This window comes from Empidonax traillii, unplaced genomic scaffold (genome assembly GCF_003031625.1).
Source record: "Empidonax traillii isolate 1590-97213 ecotype Southwest subspecies unplaced genomic scaffold, ASM303162v1 scaffold186:size1492175, whole genome shotgun sequence".
NCBI classification, from domain to species: Eukaryota; Metazoa; Chordata; class Aves; order Passeriformes; family Tyrannidae; genus Empidonax; species Empidonax traillii.
This window is the reverse complement of record NW_020955379.1, coordinates 913,819-931,014: the sequence shown is the minus strand read 5'-3', so window position 1 is coordinate 931,014 and position 17,196 is coordinate 913,819. Positions and strand designations below refer to the sequence as shown.

At 40.1% G+C, this 17,196-nt stretch overlaps 1 protein-coding gene across 11 annotated transcripts in view; it reads right to left on the bottom strand.

The window, feature by feature from the left end:
- DLGAP1 (DLG associated protein 1) overlaps nucleotides 1–17,196 on the bottom strand; it is a 416,188-nt gene that overhangs the window by 57,864 nt on the left and 341,128 nt on the right. For 10 of the 11 annotated variants that reach the window (XM_027886315.1, XM_027886316.1, XM_027886311.1 and 7 more), the window contains one exon: nucleotides 8,627–8,767. The exons of the other annotated variant lie outside the window; for it this stretch is intronic. In XM_027886315.1, coding sequence (XP_027742116.1) covers nucleotides 8,627–8,767 — 141 coding nt within the window. The remainder of the gene's footprint in view (nucleotides 1–8,626; nucleotides 8,768–17,196) is intronic. 11 annotated transcript variants of the gene reach the window in all.

The window sequence follows — 17,196 nt, the reverse complement described above, 5'->3', positions numbered from 1 at the left end:
CAGGGAGGAGAAATGGTGCTGGTGATGCAGACACTGCCATGGGGGCAGTCAAAGGTCAGGCTTTCATCCCCTATTTAGCAGTAATTTGGTACCTAAGGGCTGTGTGTGCCTTTGAAGCTCAGTGCAGCTGTTTTTAAAGGCTCCCATCAACCAGCCCGCGGTGTAAGTGAGCAGAAACAGCAGTGTAATAGCAGACACAATATTCTTCTTGCAGAGTCTGCAATTCTCCGACAAGTTTACTTGACTGTCCTTTCGTGGCGGACAAACCTCCCCTCAGGAACCACTTAACAGGGACAGCGAGGAGCAGCACCAACATGCAGCAGCTTTGGAGGAAAGCAGTCATGTATTTAAAAAGGAAAAACCACCACCAAAAGCCACATATTTATTTTTCTGGGAGGTGAGTGGGAAGACTTTCAAAGCATGGCTGTTACGCTGTTTTGGCACAAAAAGCACTTTTCCAAATTGAAATCTTCCATCAGGGTGGCTTGGAAAATGGCATGTGGTTTATAATGATGACTTGTTCTTTTAAGCTTTGCCTCCTCTTCCAGGTTAAAATAAGCAGCTAGGAGCATCTCTGGGAGGAGAGAGGAGTATGTAAGGACCAGAGCATCCCCAGTGTGTTTCCACTGTCTGGCCCTGGGATCTGCAGGTAGTAAACACAAGTGCTTTCCATTAAAGGACCTCGGTTGGCAGGATACTGAGGGAAAAAAAAAAGAGACTATTGCTGAGGTGGGTAACGAAAAGAAGTTATTTGCTGGCAGAGGGGAAGGGGAAAGGAACGAAGGATGCTGAAAGGGTACTGGGCAGCTGCTTTTCCGGCTGCTCTGGGAGCCAAGGAAAGAGCCTTTGATCTGCTGAACAGGCCTGGGCTTGCTGCCAGGACCTACATCCTTTCTCCAGCACTGACAGCAGGCTTCCTCGCTAGTTCCTCTCTGATTGCCGAGTCAAAAAATAAGTGACGTAACTCATCCAGGGACCTCACTGAAATGTTTCTATTATCATCAACTCTGCAGAAAACATATGCTACAGATCCTCAATCTGAAATTATCTTCTCGTCCAAGGCAATAAAAAAAAAAACAAACAAAAACCATGAAGTCCACTGGATTACATCTTGCAAAGCCTCATAAAAAGAGGCTTCTAGCATAACAGAGGATTAAGCAAACCCATTGGTTCTACAGGAGAACTACGATATCTGCACAGCACCTCGGCCAAGCAAGCCCTTCTCCAAATGGTCATGTACTCTTACCTCTTGTGCCAGGGAGACTGAAATAGGAATATTGTTTCCAGATCTATGCCTCAAATAATGGCATCAAGATAGCATTTATTAAAGAATGAGCTGTTTGGAAGTAATTGCCAACAATTTTTAGTATAGAGTAATCTGAAGACCAGTCTGATAGATTCGTGATGTTGCCCAAGAAAGGGGAACATGAAGGCAGCTGTGATCCTCAGCTCTCACACCAGAACAACCAGAGTGCACAGAATTTCCTCCAGTACAAGCATGTCTTTAGTACTTATCAGCATAACACGTTATTGCCATCACTGCAGGTAAATTCTGCTTGAACACGACTCAGGCTTACATTTTACCCCAGAACCAGCCAGGATTTGAAAGTCTCATCACTTGAAGCACAGAAACTTGCTACATTCTATTTTTAATGAAGCCAAATCATATGTTTTCTCATGATATAACCAGAAATTCACTTTACCTTCTCTGCAGAACAACAGCTTTTGCCCTGTTGTCTCCCCTTCCTTTTGACGCTCACCATTACTACTGAGAAAACAAGCTTGCAGGACACTAGAGGTACTGGCTCAGGAGGTGCCATAAATCTAATGCAACCAAGCACCTCTATTGTGTCAATAATGCTCCCATCATGCTCTCAGGTACTGGCTGCTCTGTAATAATGTTACTTGCATGGCAGTAGCAGCTTCTCTCAGGGGGGGTCATCTGCAAGATGCATTGGGTGGCTCTGTACTAGTTCTCTTTACAAGGTCACAACTCAACTCTTTGGGATGCAATAACAATTGCACCAGGTGTGCTGTTTTAATGATCAGCTCTGCTGAGCTCAGCTGGAGCCTTGATATTTGAGTCAGATTCTGTCTCCAGCCATTATTATGTTGACTTCAACTTCACAGAGTCATAGAATATACCAGGTCAGAAGGACCTCAAGGATCATCTGGTCCAAACTTTATTGCCAAAAGCAGAGTCCAGACAGGATGGCCCAGCACACTGACCAGCTGAATCTTAGAAGTGTTCAGTGTTGGGGAATCTACCACTTCCCTGGAGAGATTATTCTCATTGCGATAAATTTTCCTCTAGTCTAATCAGAATCTGCCCTGTCATAACCTGGACTCATTACTCCTCATCTTTTCCATGTGACTACTTGTAAAGAGGGAGTCTCTGTCTTTGTATTCACCCTTTAAATAGTGGAACATAGTGATAAGGTCTTCCCTAAACCTTCCTTTCCCGAGGCCAAACACACCTAGTTCTTTCCTCATATGGCAGGCTTTCCAGTCCTTTTATCATCCTTGTTTCCCTTCTCTGGACACTTTCCAGCCTGTTCTCCTCTTTTTCCTCCACGGAAGCTTCCCATGGGCACCACTGCCCCTCACTCTCTCATCCTGCTCCCCACCTGAGATTTGCATGAGATGAAGTTTGTTCTCTCAAAGTATAAGCCCTATGTTTTAGGACTAACCTTCAGCATGCCCAGCTAAATCCCAAACTCCATGATATTGTGATCACTGTAGCCAAGGCTATCGTGAACCAAGATATTTCAGAGCAGGTTTTCTCTGTGAGTAACAAGTCCAGCAGTGCCTCATTCCTTGTTGGCACATCTAACATCTGTATGAGGAAGTAGTCCTCCCAGGCATTCCAGGAGGTTGATGGATTACATGAGGTGCTCTACTGTTTTTCCAACAAATGTCTGGACAGCTGAAGCCACAAGAAACAGGTTCTGTTAATCTTCCAAAGCTCACTTAAGTGACCCAAATACTGCTTTGTTGATCTTGGTTTTGGAGGTCAGTAGCAGTTGCCTACTGAAAGATCCCCACTGGAATGACCTCTCTGATCTTGACCCAGAGGCATGCTATAGAGCTTCCACAGTTGCCATAGTTGACTTCTATACATTAAAGACTCTCCTTAACACAGAACATGGCTCCTCCTCTTTTGCCCTGTCTGTTTTTGAAACAGCCTGTAGCCATCCATCTCAATCCTCCAGCCAAGTGAGTTGTCCCACCATTTTTCAGTTACTCTAGGCATGACTTTGCTCTTGATTAAACCCTTAGTCCCTGGTGCCACTCAGGGCACCAGTTTCAATCTGTGATGCTGCCTGCTGCTGTTCATATGGACAGAAGTTGCAAAGATTTTGTGCTCTTTTCTCATCCCAGCTGCTGAGTTTTACTGAACCTATCAGACATTGCTACACATGAGGAGACATTTAAATAGAAACTTATTTATGAAGCTGGGTGTATTAAGAAAAGAACAAAACATAGAGTATGAGCAATGAGTTTTCAAATCACTGGCTAAATTCTGCCTTCTAGCACACACAGTGAACTTTTACAGAGTTCTTTTTGAATCTGTATACCAGAAACCTGGTTTTTTTTTTTTTTTTTCAATTGAGATGTTTCAATTGTGTGTGATTACTTGAAAATAAGGCAACACAAATCTGTGGAACTCTTAGCTGGAGCAAACCCATGCCAACAATTAGGGTTTCTATTAATTTTAAAGAAGCTGTTTTGTTCATAGAAAGAGCAATCAAACATCCACCTCATTAGAGCTGTCTCAGGTAGTGACTGAGGCAGGCTGCTCAAGACAAGAACAAAACAAGGAATGTTCTCTCTTCCAGCCACTCTCCCAGCTCCAGTACAGCAATTTCCCTAGTCTGATGTGGTATCCATTGCAATCCCTTAGTGGATTTTAATTTATTTGTATAATTGCTTCTTGAACCCATATAGTAACAACAAAACAATTAAATAGTTTTGCATATTTCATGAAACAGTGGATTTTCTTCCTTAGCCTTGTGCAGTTCAATTTCAGAATTTTTTGTACACTTATATCAGACCCACACTTTAAAATAAAATGTCTGACAAATGGAAAAGAGCAACATTGATTGGGAAAGAAATTATGTTATCCATCTTCCAACTGAACATTGCAAAATATAGAAAGTTTCTTAAGAAGGACAACTTTGGAAAAGCTGACACTTTAATTTTTAAGATAATGATGAAATTTTCTGCTGTGTAAATACTGAAGCTTTTTTTTAGATTTGTTGACAGTAATAAATACACAAGTGTAGAAATGTTGGTAGTTGTGTTTAAAGGAAATTATCACTGATATAACTAGAGGTAACTCTGGAAATATACATCAGCAAAGCCCTCTTCACTCTATGCCCATAGCTGCATAGGAACAAGTCAGCTGAAGGACTTGTCAGAATTATCATAGGGCAAGGTATTAAAAAGCTGCAATTAGGCCCAAATAGATGACACAAAAAACCATTTTGTCATGACAGATTTTGCCTACCATTGGCTTCTTGAAGGTGAAGCTGCATGATGGCTTTATTTTTCTATGGCTGGGAAGCAGGTGTCCATAGTCTCCAACAGCCCTTGTCACTCACCTTCTTGATGGGGCATCAGCAAGAACCGTTAGCACCTTCCTTATGGAATTCAGGGCCAAACTGCCCAAGTTTGGAGATCAGGAGGGAGATCTACTGCCAGTAATTCTTCATCATCTCATAGCTCTTCTTTCTATATTTTTCCCATGCCTGTGACTTTGGCAAATGATTCATTCATTTAAAGGGCATCACATACTTAGAGAGCTTCCTAAATTGGTACCATCCAGATCCTACTTAGCAAAGCAGGCTCCTGGGACATAGAGCTGGAACTTAGCCTGCTGGAAAACCAGCTTAGGCTATATGCTTTTGCAATCTGGTGGTAATAAAAACCAGCAGTAAATCTCCTAAGCCTCTTCTTCAGCCTGTTGACAGTTCTATGTGTCTAGTATGTAACTGGCATCAGACAAAGGGAGAAAAGCCTATAGAGTCAGAAATAGAAAACACTCACTAAACCAGATGCACTGCAGCTATCATAGTTTCCACTTATTTTTGCACATTTTAAATAATTGCCAATCTGAAATGGGACCAGCTGACTGGCTGCAATATATAACAAATATGTTCATGTTTATATATGTCCCTACTTTCCTTCCCCACATGTACACGTTTGCAAAGCGTCGTGTTTTGCAGCCTCACCCAAACATCTGCAATCATTTATGGGACAGAACAGTCTGCCATCCCAGCCTAGGTTTTGCAGTGCACACTACAACTGATGTCATCTTTGTATCTTGGATTTTCAAAAGAAACAAATATGTTTCCAGGCAAACCACATCACAGAACATGCTATGGTTATCAGTTCAAAGAGCCTCACTGGCTCAGCAGCTAGTGCTGTGTTTCATCTAGTCTTCCTGAGGTCAGGCAGGGAAATACACACCAGGAATACACATCTGTGTGTATACAAACAGCTTCAGTCTTCAGTTGTTCTCTCCTCAACTGCCCCCTGAGAGAATCCTCTGCAAAGCACAAGAACTGTCAAGTACAGGCTTAGACAAAGGTAGACTTTAATAAGAATCATGCAACGTTATGGAGTGTGCATGTTTTATGTTTCATTTTAGGCATGAAGGAAAACAGACTGATTGAAATGTAGATTGTTACTGCAGTGCCCCATTCCATTACTATGAAAAGGTCCCTTAAACTTATATACAAAAGTGTGTTCTGCTTACATTTTTTCTTTCCTCTAAGCTATACCAGAGCCAGGGTGAGAAATATACTTCCTAAGGATCCCAGAGAGTGGAAGTAAGACTGGATTCAGGATGGACTACTTAAACTTTTGCTTCTCCAATTTAGCAAAAGAAGCTAGACATAGTTTGAATTCTCAAGGGACCTAGCATGGATCCAGGCTCCCATGAGTGACAGTGATTAGACTGGACACAGCAGAGGCAAACCAGAACTGACTCTGGGGCTGCTCCTGGCTAACTTGAACATGGTTTCAGTTACTAACTTCATGCTGATGCCTAGGAAACTTTTTAAGGGAATGAGAGCATAACAGCTCAGCATTGGTAGGCATCGATTAAACACTTTGCTGACTAATTCTGGCAGGCTACCGGGGATAAAATTCCATCAGGTTCTGAAGGCAACCAGTAAACTTTCTAAAGAAATTTACTTTACTGAATTTAGAGGAATAAACAATTCAGGGGACTTAAAAGGGTGCTGAGTTTTTTTTATACATAAATCTTTTGGATTTACCCTGGTAAATGGGTTTGAATGTAGTTGAGATACGGAAAATATGCTGTAGTAGACATTGTATTTCAGAGAAGGTGGAAGGGCTTCAGTTTCAGGGGACAGCAAACATAAAATGAAATTTCCTAACTTCAGATAGAAATGAAGAAAACGCAAAAGACAGCTATAAGAGTGACTCAGGAGTTTCAGCCTTGAAAATCAGTCCCTGTGTTGTCACTGGGATGACTGTCCAGTGCTTCTCTTCTCTGTTTGTGGTCTGACATGTGGAGGCACACACTGCTGTGAATAAGATCAATTTTATCCTGGGTTATACATCCTCATGAAAGGGCTCCAGAACGTGGGTGTTGTTCAAAGCAGGCATTCAAAAGCACAGGCTTCTAAAAATGTGTTATTAAAGGAGACTTATATGAGCTCTGCAAGACATATTTTCTCAAGGGCAGCTTGACCTTTTTTTTTTTTTTTTTCCCCCATGTTCTTATCCCTGGGGTTTGGGATTTCTTTTCACAGATACAGATCCTGAAAGTTCCTTGTGAGAAATGACTCTTCATGCTACAAATGCCTCTGGACACCTTGTCTGGCGGAGGCTTTTGAGTTTTAAAGTAACATCACAATGATTAGTTTTGAATGCAAGTCAGGTTTGGCTTTTCAAAATTTAACTTTTTGATGCTCTGAGTTTACACAAATATGATAGCACCAATGTTTTAGGGGACTTGTTCCTTTCACAGGCATGTTTATTTGATGAATACATTTAATATTCATAAGCATGTGACATTCCTTCACGTCCGCCTTGTTCCAACAATATGGTACTGATATTCCTTTTGGACTTGAGATGTGAGTCAATTTTGGATCAGATGGCTGCTATTGCCAGAAAAGGACTTGGGTGATGGAGTAAGCATCAATCTTTGAAACTTTACTAACAAAGAATAAAGGGAATCTGATGTTCTTCAACTCTGGAAGCATCAAAGAGACAACGATTTCTGTCTTGAAAATCTATGCTGCTATCAGCATGTACTTTTATCAAAAATAGTCACTGCATATTCCCATCTGCTCCCAGCATCTTGCCCTGAGGTTTTCTTTGCTATATCTAGTTTTGATGCATCTGTGTGAGTTTCTGTTGTTTCTGTCTCATGCTGATAGGTACAGCTCAACCAATTGATGCCCCAGCTCCTGTGTTTGTTATTGCATTTTGGTCTTAGAAGATATTCACCATGTTTTTATGTTTTGGGTGATAACAACATACATATTGCTTTAGGTTTATAAAACAGTTTGTTTTGGATATCTGTACTCAAAGGAGGACAGTTGCTATAGCCACAAACTCGGGTGCCGCTTCTCCCCATTCTCCAGGCCAAACATCAGGATTCATCATAAAAGTTACTATAGAAAAGATGGTATTTCCCTTCATCTCAGTTCTACAATGCTGTTGCAGAAGAAACACCTGCATTACTAAGGAGTTGTGGGTAAATCACATAGAAATGTGATAAATCACATAGAAGTGACACAAGGACATGTTTAAAAGTCTGTAAAGGAAATGTCCCCATTGACTGGCTGTTCACAAAGGATCACTTCAGCTCCTTTCAGAGCATGTATTAGGGACAAGGTTTGATGGTAGCTGTCTTCAGTGCTAGCACTGATGCAGATATCTGTCCTAAAACATACCAGTTGGATGATGCTGTCAACCAGATCAGGTACGTGATACGTACCCATTCTTTTACATTCAGTTCCACCCCCCTTTCACTATTTTTTTTAAAGCCATATTCATAGAACAGATCCAGAAAAAAGCTGTATTAGCAGAGTTGCAGGGAGAAAGAAACTGAAATAGGAATAGAGGTACCATGTCACAATATCACTTCTGAAGACAGCATGTTATCACTACTGTCTAACTTTAGGTGCACAGAGAGCCCCTGTCTTTACACTGACTATGACAGCTCCTCAAGGAGTTTTATTTTCCAAAGCTGAAGTTGGTCATATATATAACCTTTATTTCTTGCTATATTGTAGGAAGAATCACATTTATACACTTATTTTTACCTTCAAAAGGAGGAGCAATGTATTACTTTGCAACCAAGGAATCACAGCTGAAGTCACAGAGATACTGATATTTAAATGATTTGCAAAACTAAACCTGCTTAAACATCTGGCCTGCACAGAGTTTCTGTGAATTTCACCTGTTTGCATCATCAAACATCTAAATACATTTCTTCTCCTCTACATTCACATTGCTGCAATTGAGACAAGAGCTTGATTCCAGTTCTCTTAGGGTTCTTTTTTACTTATTGGAAGAAAAAGATTTACTGACTGGATAATTCATGTATGGTTCTGTTTTAATGAATCAACAATTAAACACCCACCTCTAATAACGCCCAGATCTTTTAAAAGATCTTGACAATGCAAGTCATCCACCCGGATGTATGAAGCGTCTTCTATGTTCGCCATTGTAACAATGCCAAGATCCTCTTTTTGTGCTGGTGAGCTCTGTAAAGCTGACACACCTAAGAAGAGAATAGGCTGATCTCCATTAGATCTTACACACCCACAATAAAACTGTTAAGAAAAATAGTTTTGTTGCAGATCCTTTGCTTGGCAGCATTGTGAAAGCCAGGGGTATGCAATTTAACATCAGGCTCAGCCAGGATTTACTTTGATATTCATCAATGAAAGGGTGATTTTTACAGAATACCCTTTTGAGAACAGAAAAGAACTTTGAAGTCTTCTGCTGAAAAGACAGCTGAGTTGTGTAATGAGCTGATCTTTGCATCATATTCCACAGGTGGCATTCACTGTAATGGCTGTGGAAACTTAAGCACAATATCAATGATAGAAACTAAAAGCAATCAGTGCAGAAGCATTAATTACAATTAAAAGCAGAGAGTGTCTCTTCACTTTAGTTCATTATCTTGGAAGTTCATCAGTGAACTGGAGAAGCTTTCCACCTGCCCCAGCATTGTGTGAAGTGTAATGGAACTGGGTAATTTTGTTCATTGAAACGTTTTTCTAAAAGACACTGGCATAGTGTCTTGTCAGACCTTGGGGCTGATGATGTGTTTTCTTTCAATCAGTTACTGCAAATTGAGCAGTTGCAAGAGACTCTGTATGGAGAGCCCAGGGGATGCACTTCTCCTGGTCATGGCCAGCTGAAACTTATCGGCAGAAGCACAGACTTTCAGGAGGTGTAAAATGCAGGTATAGCTGCTGAAAGGATAGCCTGTTTCCAGGAGGTAGATAATCCACTTGCTTCTTTCCTATCTGTGTACCCATATTTGCTTCCATGAAGACCAGGGCAGCTGGTTTCATCCTGGTCACTTTGCAGCATGCAGGACTCTAAGAACCAGGACTCTAAAGGTCCAAGGACTTCATCAGTTAAGACAAAGACACTCTGACAGAGGAAGGGCATGCATGGATGGATCAGGAGATAAGACTGCTTTAAAAAACAGGTGAAAAGGTTACTTCTTATTGCCTGCTCATCTGGCTCTGGACACTGAACCGAAAGCCTCTAGTACTGTGAAGAGATGTAAAAAAAGTTACTGGAGGATAAGAGGGTGTTACATTGTTGGCACAGAGAATCAGTAAGTTGGAATCAGCACTGAAAATTGGTGAAGAACACAAACTCTTCCAAACATCACTAAAATGTATGGTTTCACCATTTACGTTTTGTAGAGTCATGTTACCTGAACTTTTTTTCTTTGGCTAGAACCTCAGTCACACTATTAACAAACACTGTTGCCTGAGGCTTTCCTTTCCTCGCTCTCCAGTAGAACAATTACTCCCTCTGGTGTTTGCCTGCTGTTCTTACTGCCTCAGCCATAGCTCTGGGAAACCCTGCCGGATGATATTTGTACAGTAACCTCTCTTTCCTTGGTCAGTGGCATTTTACACTTAGGGCAGAAAGGCCAGTTTGCACCCATCGGGCCGGCCCCAGGGGCGCTCAGGTCTGCAGGGAACATTACTGCATCAGGAAAAGTGGAAAGTCGAACTCCACTGCTGTCGAGTGCTCGTGATGCCAGAGACTCATTTATGTGCTCCCTGCATTCATTTAATTATAAGAACAGTGGGCTTACTGCAATGTGTCTGAATGCTGTATTTGATGAATGCCGGAACTTACCGACCCAGTCCCGAGGGGGTAGGGATACACACTGGGGTACATCAAATGGCTGGATGTTAGTTCAGAGTTAATGAATTGCTGTGCTCTGCTCTTGGGACAGACAGTGTAGGACTCTCATCCAGCTGCAAACTTACTTACAGGAATGCTGTAACAGATTCGATGCTCAAATCTGACCTACAAGTGAGCTTCAAGCTACATGGAAGCAAACTGAGATGCAAGAGAATTAAGCTCATGCCCTTCGGGCTAGACTTTACCTGTTGTCATAGTAATGCTGATTGTCAATTTTCTTAATTTAAAATTCACAATAAAATGTAAACTTTTAACGTTAAATACATATTGAACAATAATTTTAAAGTACATAATAATTTTCTTTTTCAGATTTCAGCTATAATTAGATGATGAAAACAAATCTACGAGACAAGATGAAAGGAACTAAATGTTTGACATTTTGTCAAAGACAAGAGGCTATTTTGATGGGCTATTTAATAGAAATTCCTTCCTGTGATCGTTCAGCTGGGTGCTCACTCCAAACAGCCCACAGGCTTTTTACATTTGACCTAAATGTCTGGATTTTTTTTTCTTTTCTTCAGCATATCACAGAACAGGAATCTGTAAGCTGATTATTGCTGCTTAATTCACTTCTGAATGTAAACATCTTTGCATATTTCAAACTCTGCCATATAGAGCTGAAATCAGAAAAGCTAAAGGAGGTTGAAAGCTTATTCTAAATCCTGACTGTCTGGCTCCCTGGCCAATGCCTGATATTATAGAAAGTGTATAACCATACTACACCTTCGATGTAAACCAACCTTTTTTTAATGTGCTGTAATCTCTTATTCCTTTTGTTTCTCAAATAATAATCCTCTTGCACATGGTAATCCTCAAAATCACATATGCTCTTTAAAGCTTTTCTTTTGGAAAGTATTCATATCCATTTTCTGGCCACTGGTAACTAAATATTACAGAAAACCTGATTCTTCTGACTTTGATCAAGACAGTTTGAATTTTTTTTGTATTTCACATTTGCTGCTTGGCTGGAACTGGGTCAACAAAATGAGTAAACAGTTTCTAGTTGTCCAACAGAGCCATAATGTGAGGACTGTTTGTTTGGCTAAGGCAGAGGCACAAGATGGCTGTGAGACTTAACAGGAAACAAGTAAAATGACATTTTCTCTTTGTGTTGTAAAACAAAGGATGAGATTTAATTGTCTAGAATGATTTAAAAATATGTTCTCCTGGACTATTAAAACAAGATAGTAGAAGAAAAATTCTCACCTCCTTAGCAGTAATAATCAAGCCCCCTAGCACTATCTTCTGGACATTTACAAGCATGCTACTGGCTACTTAAAGTTTCATTATTGCAAGGTTAAATGTTTTTAGATATTACCACCTTAAATCAGAAGTAGAGGTCTAGACTAGGATTGCTAATCAGATCAGCATGTTGATTTAAATGATCTAATCATGACAAAATGTTATGACTATCACGGAGTCTCATCTGGTCAAATGTAAGATCCTAAATGACATGAACTGCATTAATTGCAGGACATGACGAATATTAGCCTAAGAGTTCAAAAAGAGAGATCTTTTAAAAGATCTTAAAGGACCTTTTTATTTGTTGGCAAACATGCATATTTCCATGAGGAATTTGTTGTAAGCTAGGAGGAGTGCTGAGGTACAGCTTCCAATGATAAAACAGCACAACCCGCTGATCAGACCACCTCATCTTCTCTGTCCAAGCTCAGCCCAGTTTGCCTCACTTGCTCCCCAAAAGACCAAGCATAGAAATTTCTGCAGGTTTGCTTTTTATAGAGGGTAGGGTCTGCTGTTCTGTCAGCAGGACATATCCTGGTTGTACGGCTGAATATCTAGGGGCATTTTACTTTTTGCCCTTGTTGGGAGGTGCTTCCCCCCATCCTTTGCCTTGGGTATCACCCGTCCATAACCCCTCTGCATTGGTCTGTCTTACACAGGCTTGTTATCCTCTCCCCTCCTGGGCCAGCAGAGCAGGCACAGCGAGGATCAGCTATGAGCTCTGGGTCAGCTGCTGATTCACAGCAGCTGCCCTGGGGATGACGGATATAGACCTGAGCTAAACAGCATAGCTCTCTGGCATCCTGAGTTAACGTTTCACTGTGTTTGTCATTTGATCTTGTGACTACAAGAGGCCTAAAGTTTCTCCTGAAGTTCTGTGAAATGGTCATTCTTGTACAAAATCAAGATCACTTTGTACTTCCTTTGTTCAGATTGCAACCTAAACGTCATGAGTCACAAACCAGAACACAAACTCCCCAGTTTTGAGAGTCTGAGGGAAGGGATCTTGATGGTCTCTCTTCCTAAGCATATTTGAACCTTGTTGGAGGTTTAGGGATGCCCCACAGCTTGCAGGTCCATCTTGGCACTGAATTGTGATAGCATGGGTCGTAGCTCAAAGACTTCTATCCAGGCTTTACAAGAACAATAAATAGTACCAATAAATGCTCCAAGTTGAAGTGGGCTCCATGTGGGAATCAGGCAGTACTATTTCTAAAAGAAAGGCAGGAAATTAGGCTCTCTTATGCCATTTCAGATGTTTACAGTAAATCAGCAAAATTAATGGTTGTAGCAGATAGAAACTCTACTCTGACTGAGAAATTCACTGTACTCCAAGCAAACTAGCCAAATATTAATTTCCTCACAGCTGTTTTCACCATTTAGTTCCTTGATTTCCCAAAATGATGTCAGCTGAATTTTCTCATGAGTGCAAACATTTGTGTTGCAAAAAATAAGAGACTCAAGTATTTAATCCATTTTTAGGAAATCAAGTTAACTTCTGAATTATAAGTGTTAATCTTCCCATCTCACATGAAAGTCAAGAAACTTCTGATAGATATAAACCCTTGGGTAACTTAACTGTTTGCATGAAGATGTAGATTCTAAACATTGAAGGAACCAGGTTTAATTTGATAAGCAGAAAAAAAGAGATGTAAAACACCAAGGTTAAAAACAAGATACCTAGAAGGATGCTAAATAATTTTTTTTATACAGATGTATCAATGTATATAAAAAATAAATAACCTCATCTCCTTAATTTGTCTCTCTAAGGAGGATTAGAAATCCAGCTGTCACAGGGAGCATCCTCGTTTTCTTTAGTTCTCATCTAGATGATGACAAGTAACTCTAGTCTGCCAAAGCTTAATTAAGTAATCACTTTCCCAATCTTTGTTATCAGTATATTGATTAGACAAACACAACTTTTAAATTTTGAAATATGTTTCCTGGCTCAGTTTCTGAACTTTTAAATCCACTCCTAATTCACTGCTTCTATGTTGACTGTAACACAGTTTATTGAGGTAATTCTCTCTCTCTCTCTCTGACTACATTTTTTCTTTAACCTTAATTCTGAATTGAAATGAGATTAAATGAACAGGAATTAAAATGGAAGATAATGTAAAACCATTGCATATATGTTATCATGATGAGGACTAAAATACTTTAGTATGCAGATGGGAAGCTTAATGGTATCAGCACTCATAAGATTGGAATCAGGAGGTCCAGATTAAAATTCAAACTCTAATTCCCTTTTTATTTTAGTTTCAGTGACATAGGGGTAATAATCATTGCTTTTCTCATTCATGGATTGTTTCAAGGATGAAAAATACGATGCCAATGTTTAGCATTATCATAATTAGATTTAAAAGTGTGAATGGAATCATGAAGATATATCATAAAAGTAAAGAAATAGGGTATGTGAAACCATAAATGCTGAATTTGTCAGGAAATAGTCTGGTGAGGAAAAGAAATGAATCTTTTTTACTCCAGTGGCATTGAAGCAAAATTTCAGAATCATTATCTAACTTTTTTTTCCTCACATGTTTCCCACTAAAGAGGTCCATTCTGAAAAAGTTTATGGAGAAATTTTTGAAAGTTAATCTTATTACAAGTGCAACTATCTTTTGATGTGTGTATGAGTAAGATTTTCACTTTACAGAAGAGTGGTTGTATTGACAAAAAACAGGAGTAGGGAACGAGTAAAATTTTGTAGTTAAGTAGATTCTAAATCACCTAGTGATACATGAGAAAAGAAACTACAAACTGCTATTTAATTACTTATACGTATTTAAAAAAAAAATTGACCCTTCCACCTGGAGAATTCATGGAGGACATAAATGGCATAATAGTGTAACTAATCACAGAAGAAGAAAAAAAATCTCCTTAAAATATCAAAATTAATGTAGGCAGAAGTCATCAATCAGAGTTTAAGATAGCACATGACAAGTATAATCAGCTTATTATTTTTCCAGGCAGTCAGCAGAACAAGATGAATGACAAACCTTACAAGTTACAGCAATTTATCTGTTGCTTGTAAACTAATCTAGGTATATTGCTTTATAAAAGTGTCTTACTATACATCAGACAATGGTCTGACTCCCTTTTTTGCATCATGGACATTATCTGTTTACCTCTACTCTGCAGTGGATTTTCAGGATTCACTCCACTGACAAACATAGGAGTGAAAATGCTTTGGAAAATTTGTCCTCTTTTTTACTCCTAATCTCAGCAACATTTCACACCTGTTTATCATTCAAAACTTAGTGGACATTGGCATGTTTCCTTTCAGAAGACACAGTCAAAATTAATCCTACATTTGCATTTATGGTTGAAACACAGAAATTCCAACTCACTTCACATTCTAGGCACTTCTAAATCAATATTAAGGCTCCATCACATGAACTCCAATGTGATTTTTGATCTAATTTCATTTGTTCGGGTTACAGGAACAGGCAACTGATTTAGTTATTCTTTCAAAAACAAACTAAAGGTCATCTTATATTCTGTTCTAAAAAAAACCTTCAGGAGCAATTAAGTGTATCAAGGATATAATATGGATAACCTTTGTCAAGGTGTATGAACATAGCTATTTGCTATGGAGAAGTGTCAATGTTTTTTAAGATCTGTATATTATGATCTGTATGTTATGTAAGAAGAGGATAAGACTAAAATGATAGAATTTTGGAATTGACTCTAAAACTACTAGATTTTGCATGCTGACACACTTACCTGTGTGGTACCTTTCTGTCCTGACTGATTAAAATGTGGAATAATTTTAAAACTAATCAACATGCCATCAAAACTATGATCCCATAAGTTTGTTTTGTTTTTCTGCAGAAATGGAATCCTTTATTGATTGCATTCACGGTTAATATGACTGTTACGTGAAGAAAAGCAGTTTAATGACAGACATTAGTCTAGATATTTCCACAGAAAAACAAGGAAGAACTTACGATAACATTTGACTGTCATAAAATCAAAGAATCATGGAATCATTTAGATTGCAAAAGCACCATAATGTTATTGAGTCCAACTGTTAACCTAGCACTGCCAACCCCATCATTAGTCCATGTCCCCAGGTGCCACGTCTACATATAGCTTTTAAATACCTTCAGGGAGGATGACTCAACTACTTTCCTGGGCAACCTGTTCCAAGCCCTTACCACCCCTTCAGTGAGGAATTTTTTCCTAATATCCAATCTAAACCTCTCCCAGTGCAATTTGAGGCCATTTCTTTCCTCTTGTTCTACTGCTTGTTACTCAGGAGAAGAGAGCAACATCAACCTTTCTCTCCTTCACTTTGTGGGCCACCTTGTCATAAAAAGAGATCAGGTTGGCCAAGCAGGACCTGCCTTTCTGAAACCCATGATAGCTGGGCTGATCACCTGGTTGTTCCATACATGGTGTACGATGGCACTCAAGATAATCTGCTCCATGACCTTTGCTGGCACGGAGATCATGCTGATAGGCCTGTAATTCCCTGGATCCTCCTTCTGGCCCTTCTTGTAGATGAGTGTCACACTGGCTCAGCTCCAGTCAACTGCGACCTCCCTGGTCAGCCAGGACTGCTGGTAAATGATGGAAAGTGGCTTGGTGAGCACTTCTGCTAGCTTCCTTAGTACCCTTGGGTTGATCTCGTTCAGACCTACAGACTTCTGTGTGTTTAAGTGGTGTATCAGGTGGCTGACCATTTCCCCTTCGATTATGGGAGTTTCAGTCTGCTCCCTGCCCCTGCCTTCCAAGCTCAGGGGGCTGTGTACCTGATGAACAACTGGTCTTACTATTCAAGACTAAGGCAAAGAAGGCATTAAGTACATCTGTCTTTTCCTCATCCATGAAGATATCATCTCTTCTCATTTCAAAGTAGCATTAAAACCTTCAGTTAAGATATGCAGTCTATCACTATGTCAAATCCCAAGCTTTTAACTCCAAACACATGATTAGTGTTGTCAGGTCTGTCAAAATCCCACAACTTCAGCAGATACTAAATGCAGTAATACTGACTTGATTGTCGGCAGCTGGTCAGCTCTAGTGGGGCTCACCACAGGACCGGGTCAGGAGGGTTCCAAGTCTCTCTGTCTCCCTCTGCTCCCAGCAGTCCACCAGGGTGACCTTCTGGGCTTTCACTTTCTTTAAGACACCCTGGGTGTGCCTGAATACAGGGCAAGCTTTCTTGATGATGGAGGGACAGTGAAGGGATTCAACAGGTGGCTGGTGGCTTGACTTTCTGTTTAATTGACCATCTTAATTCTGCTGAGATCAAATTATATTGTTTACAGTGTGTTATGAAAGACTACTTTGGAACGGCTATTTTTCATTATTACTGAAATAAAGGAACTGAATGCAAAGGGCAGCTGTGTGGGAAACGTATTTTGTAGCCAACACCATATTGTATTACACTATTTTACCAAAAGGTACACAATGAATCCCGGGCAGATGGAGCTCGTTAGCCCGTAAGGCAATCCATCTACGTCCTGAGGACCTCACTGCCACCGTCCAAGCGTGCTTGGC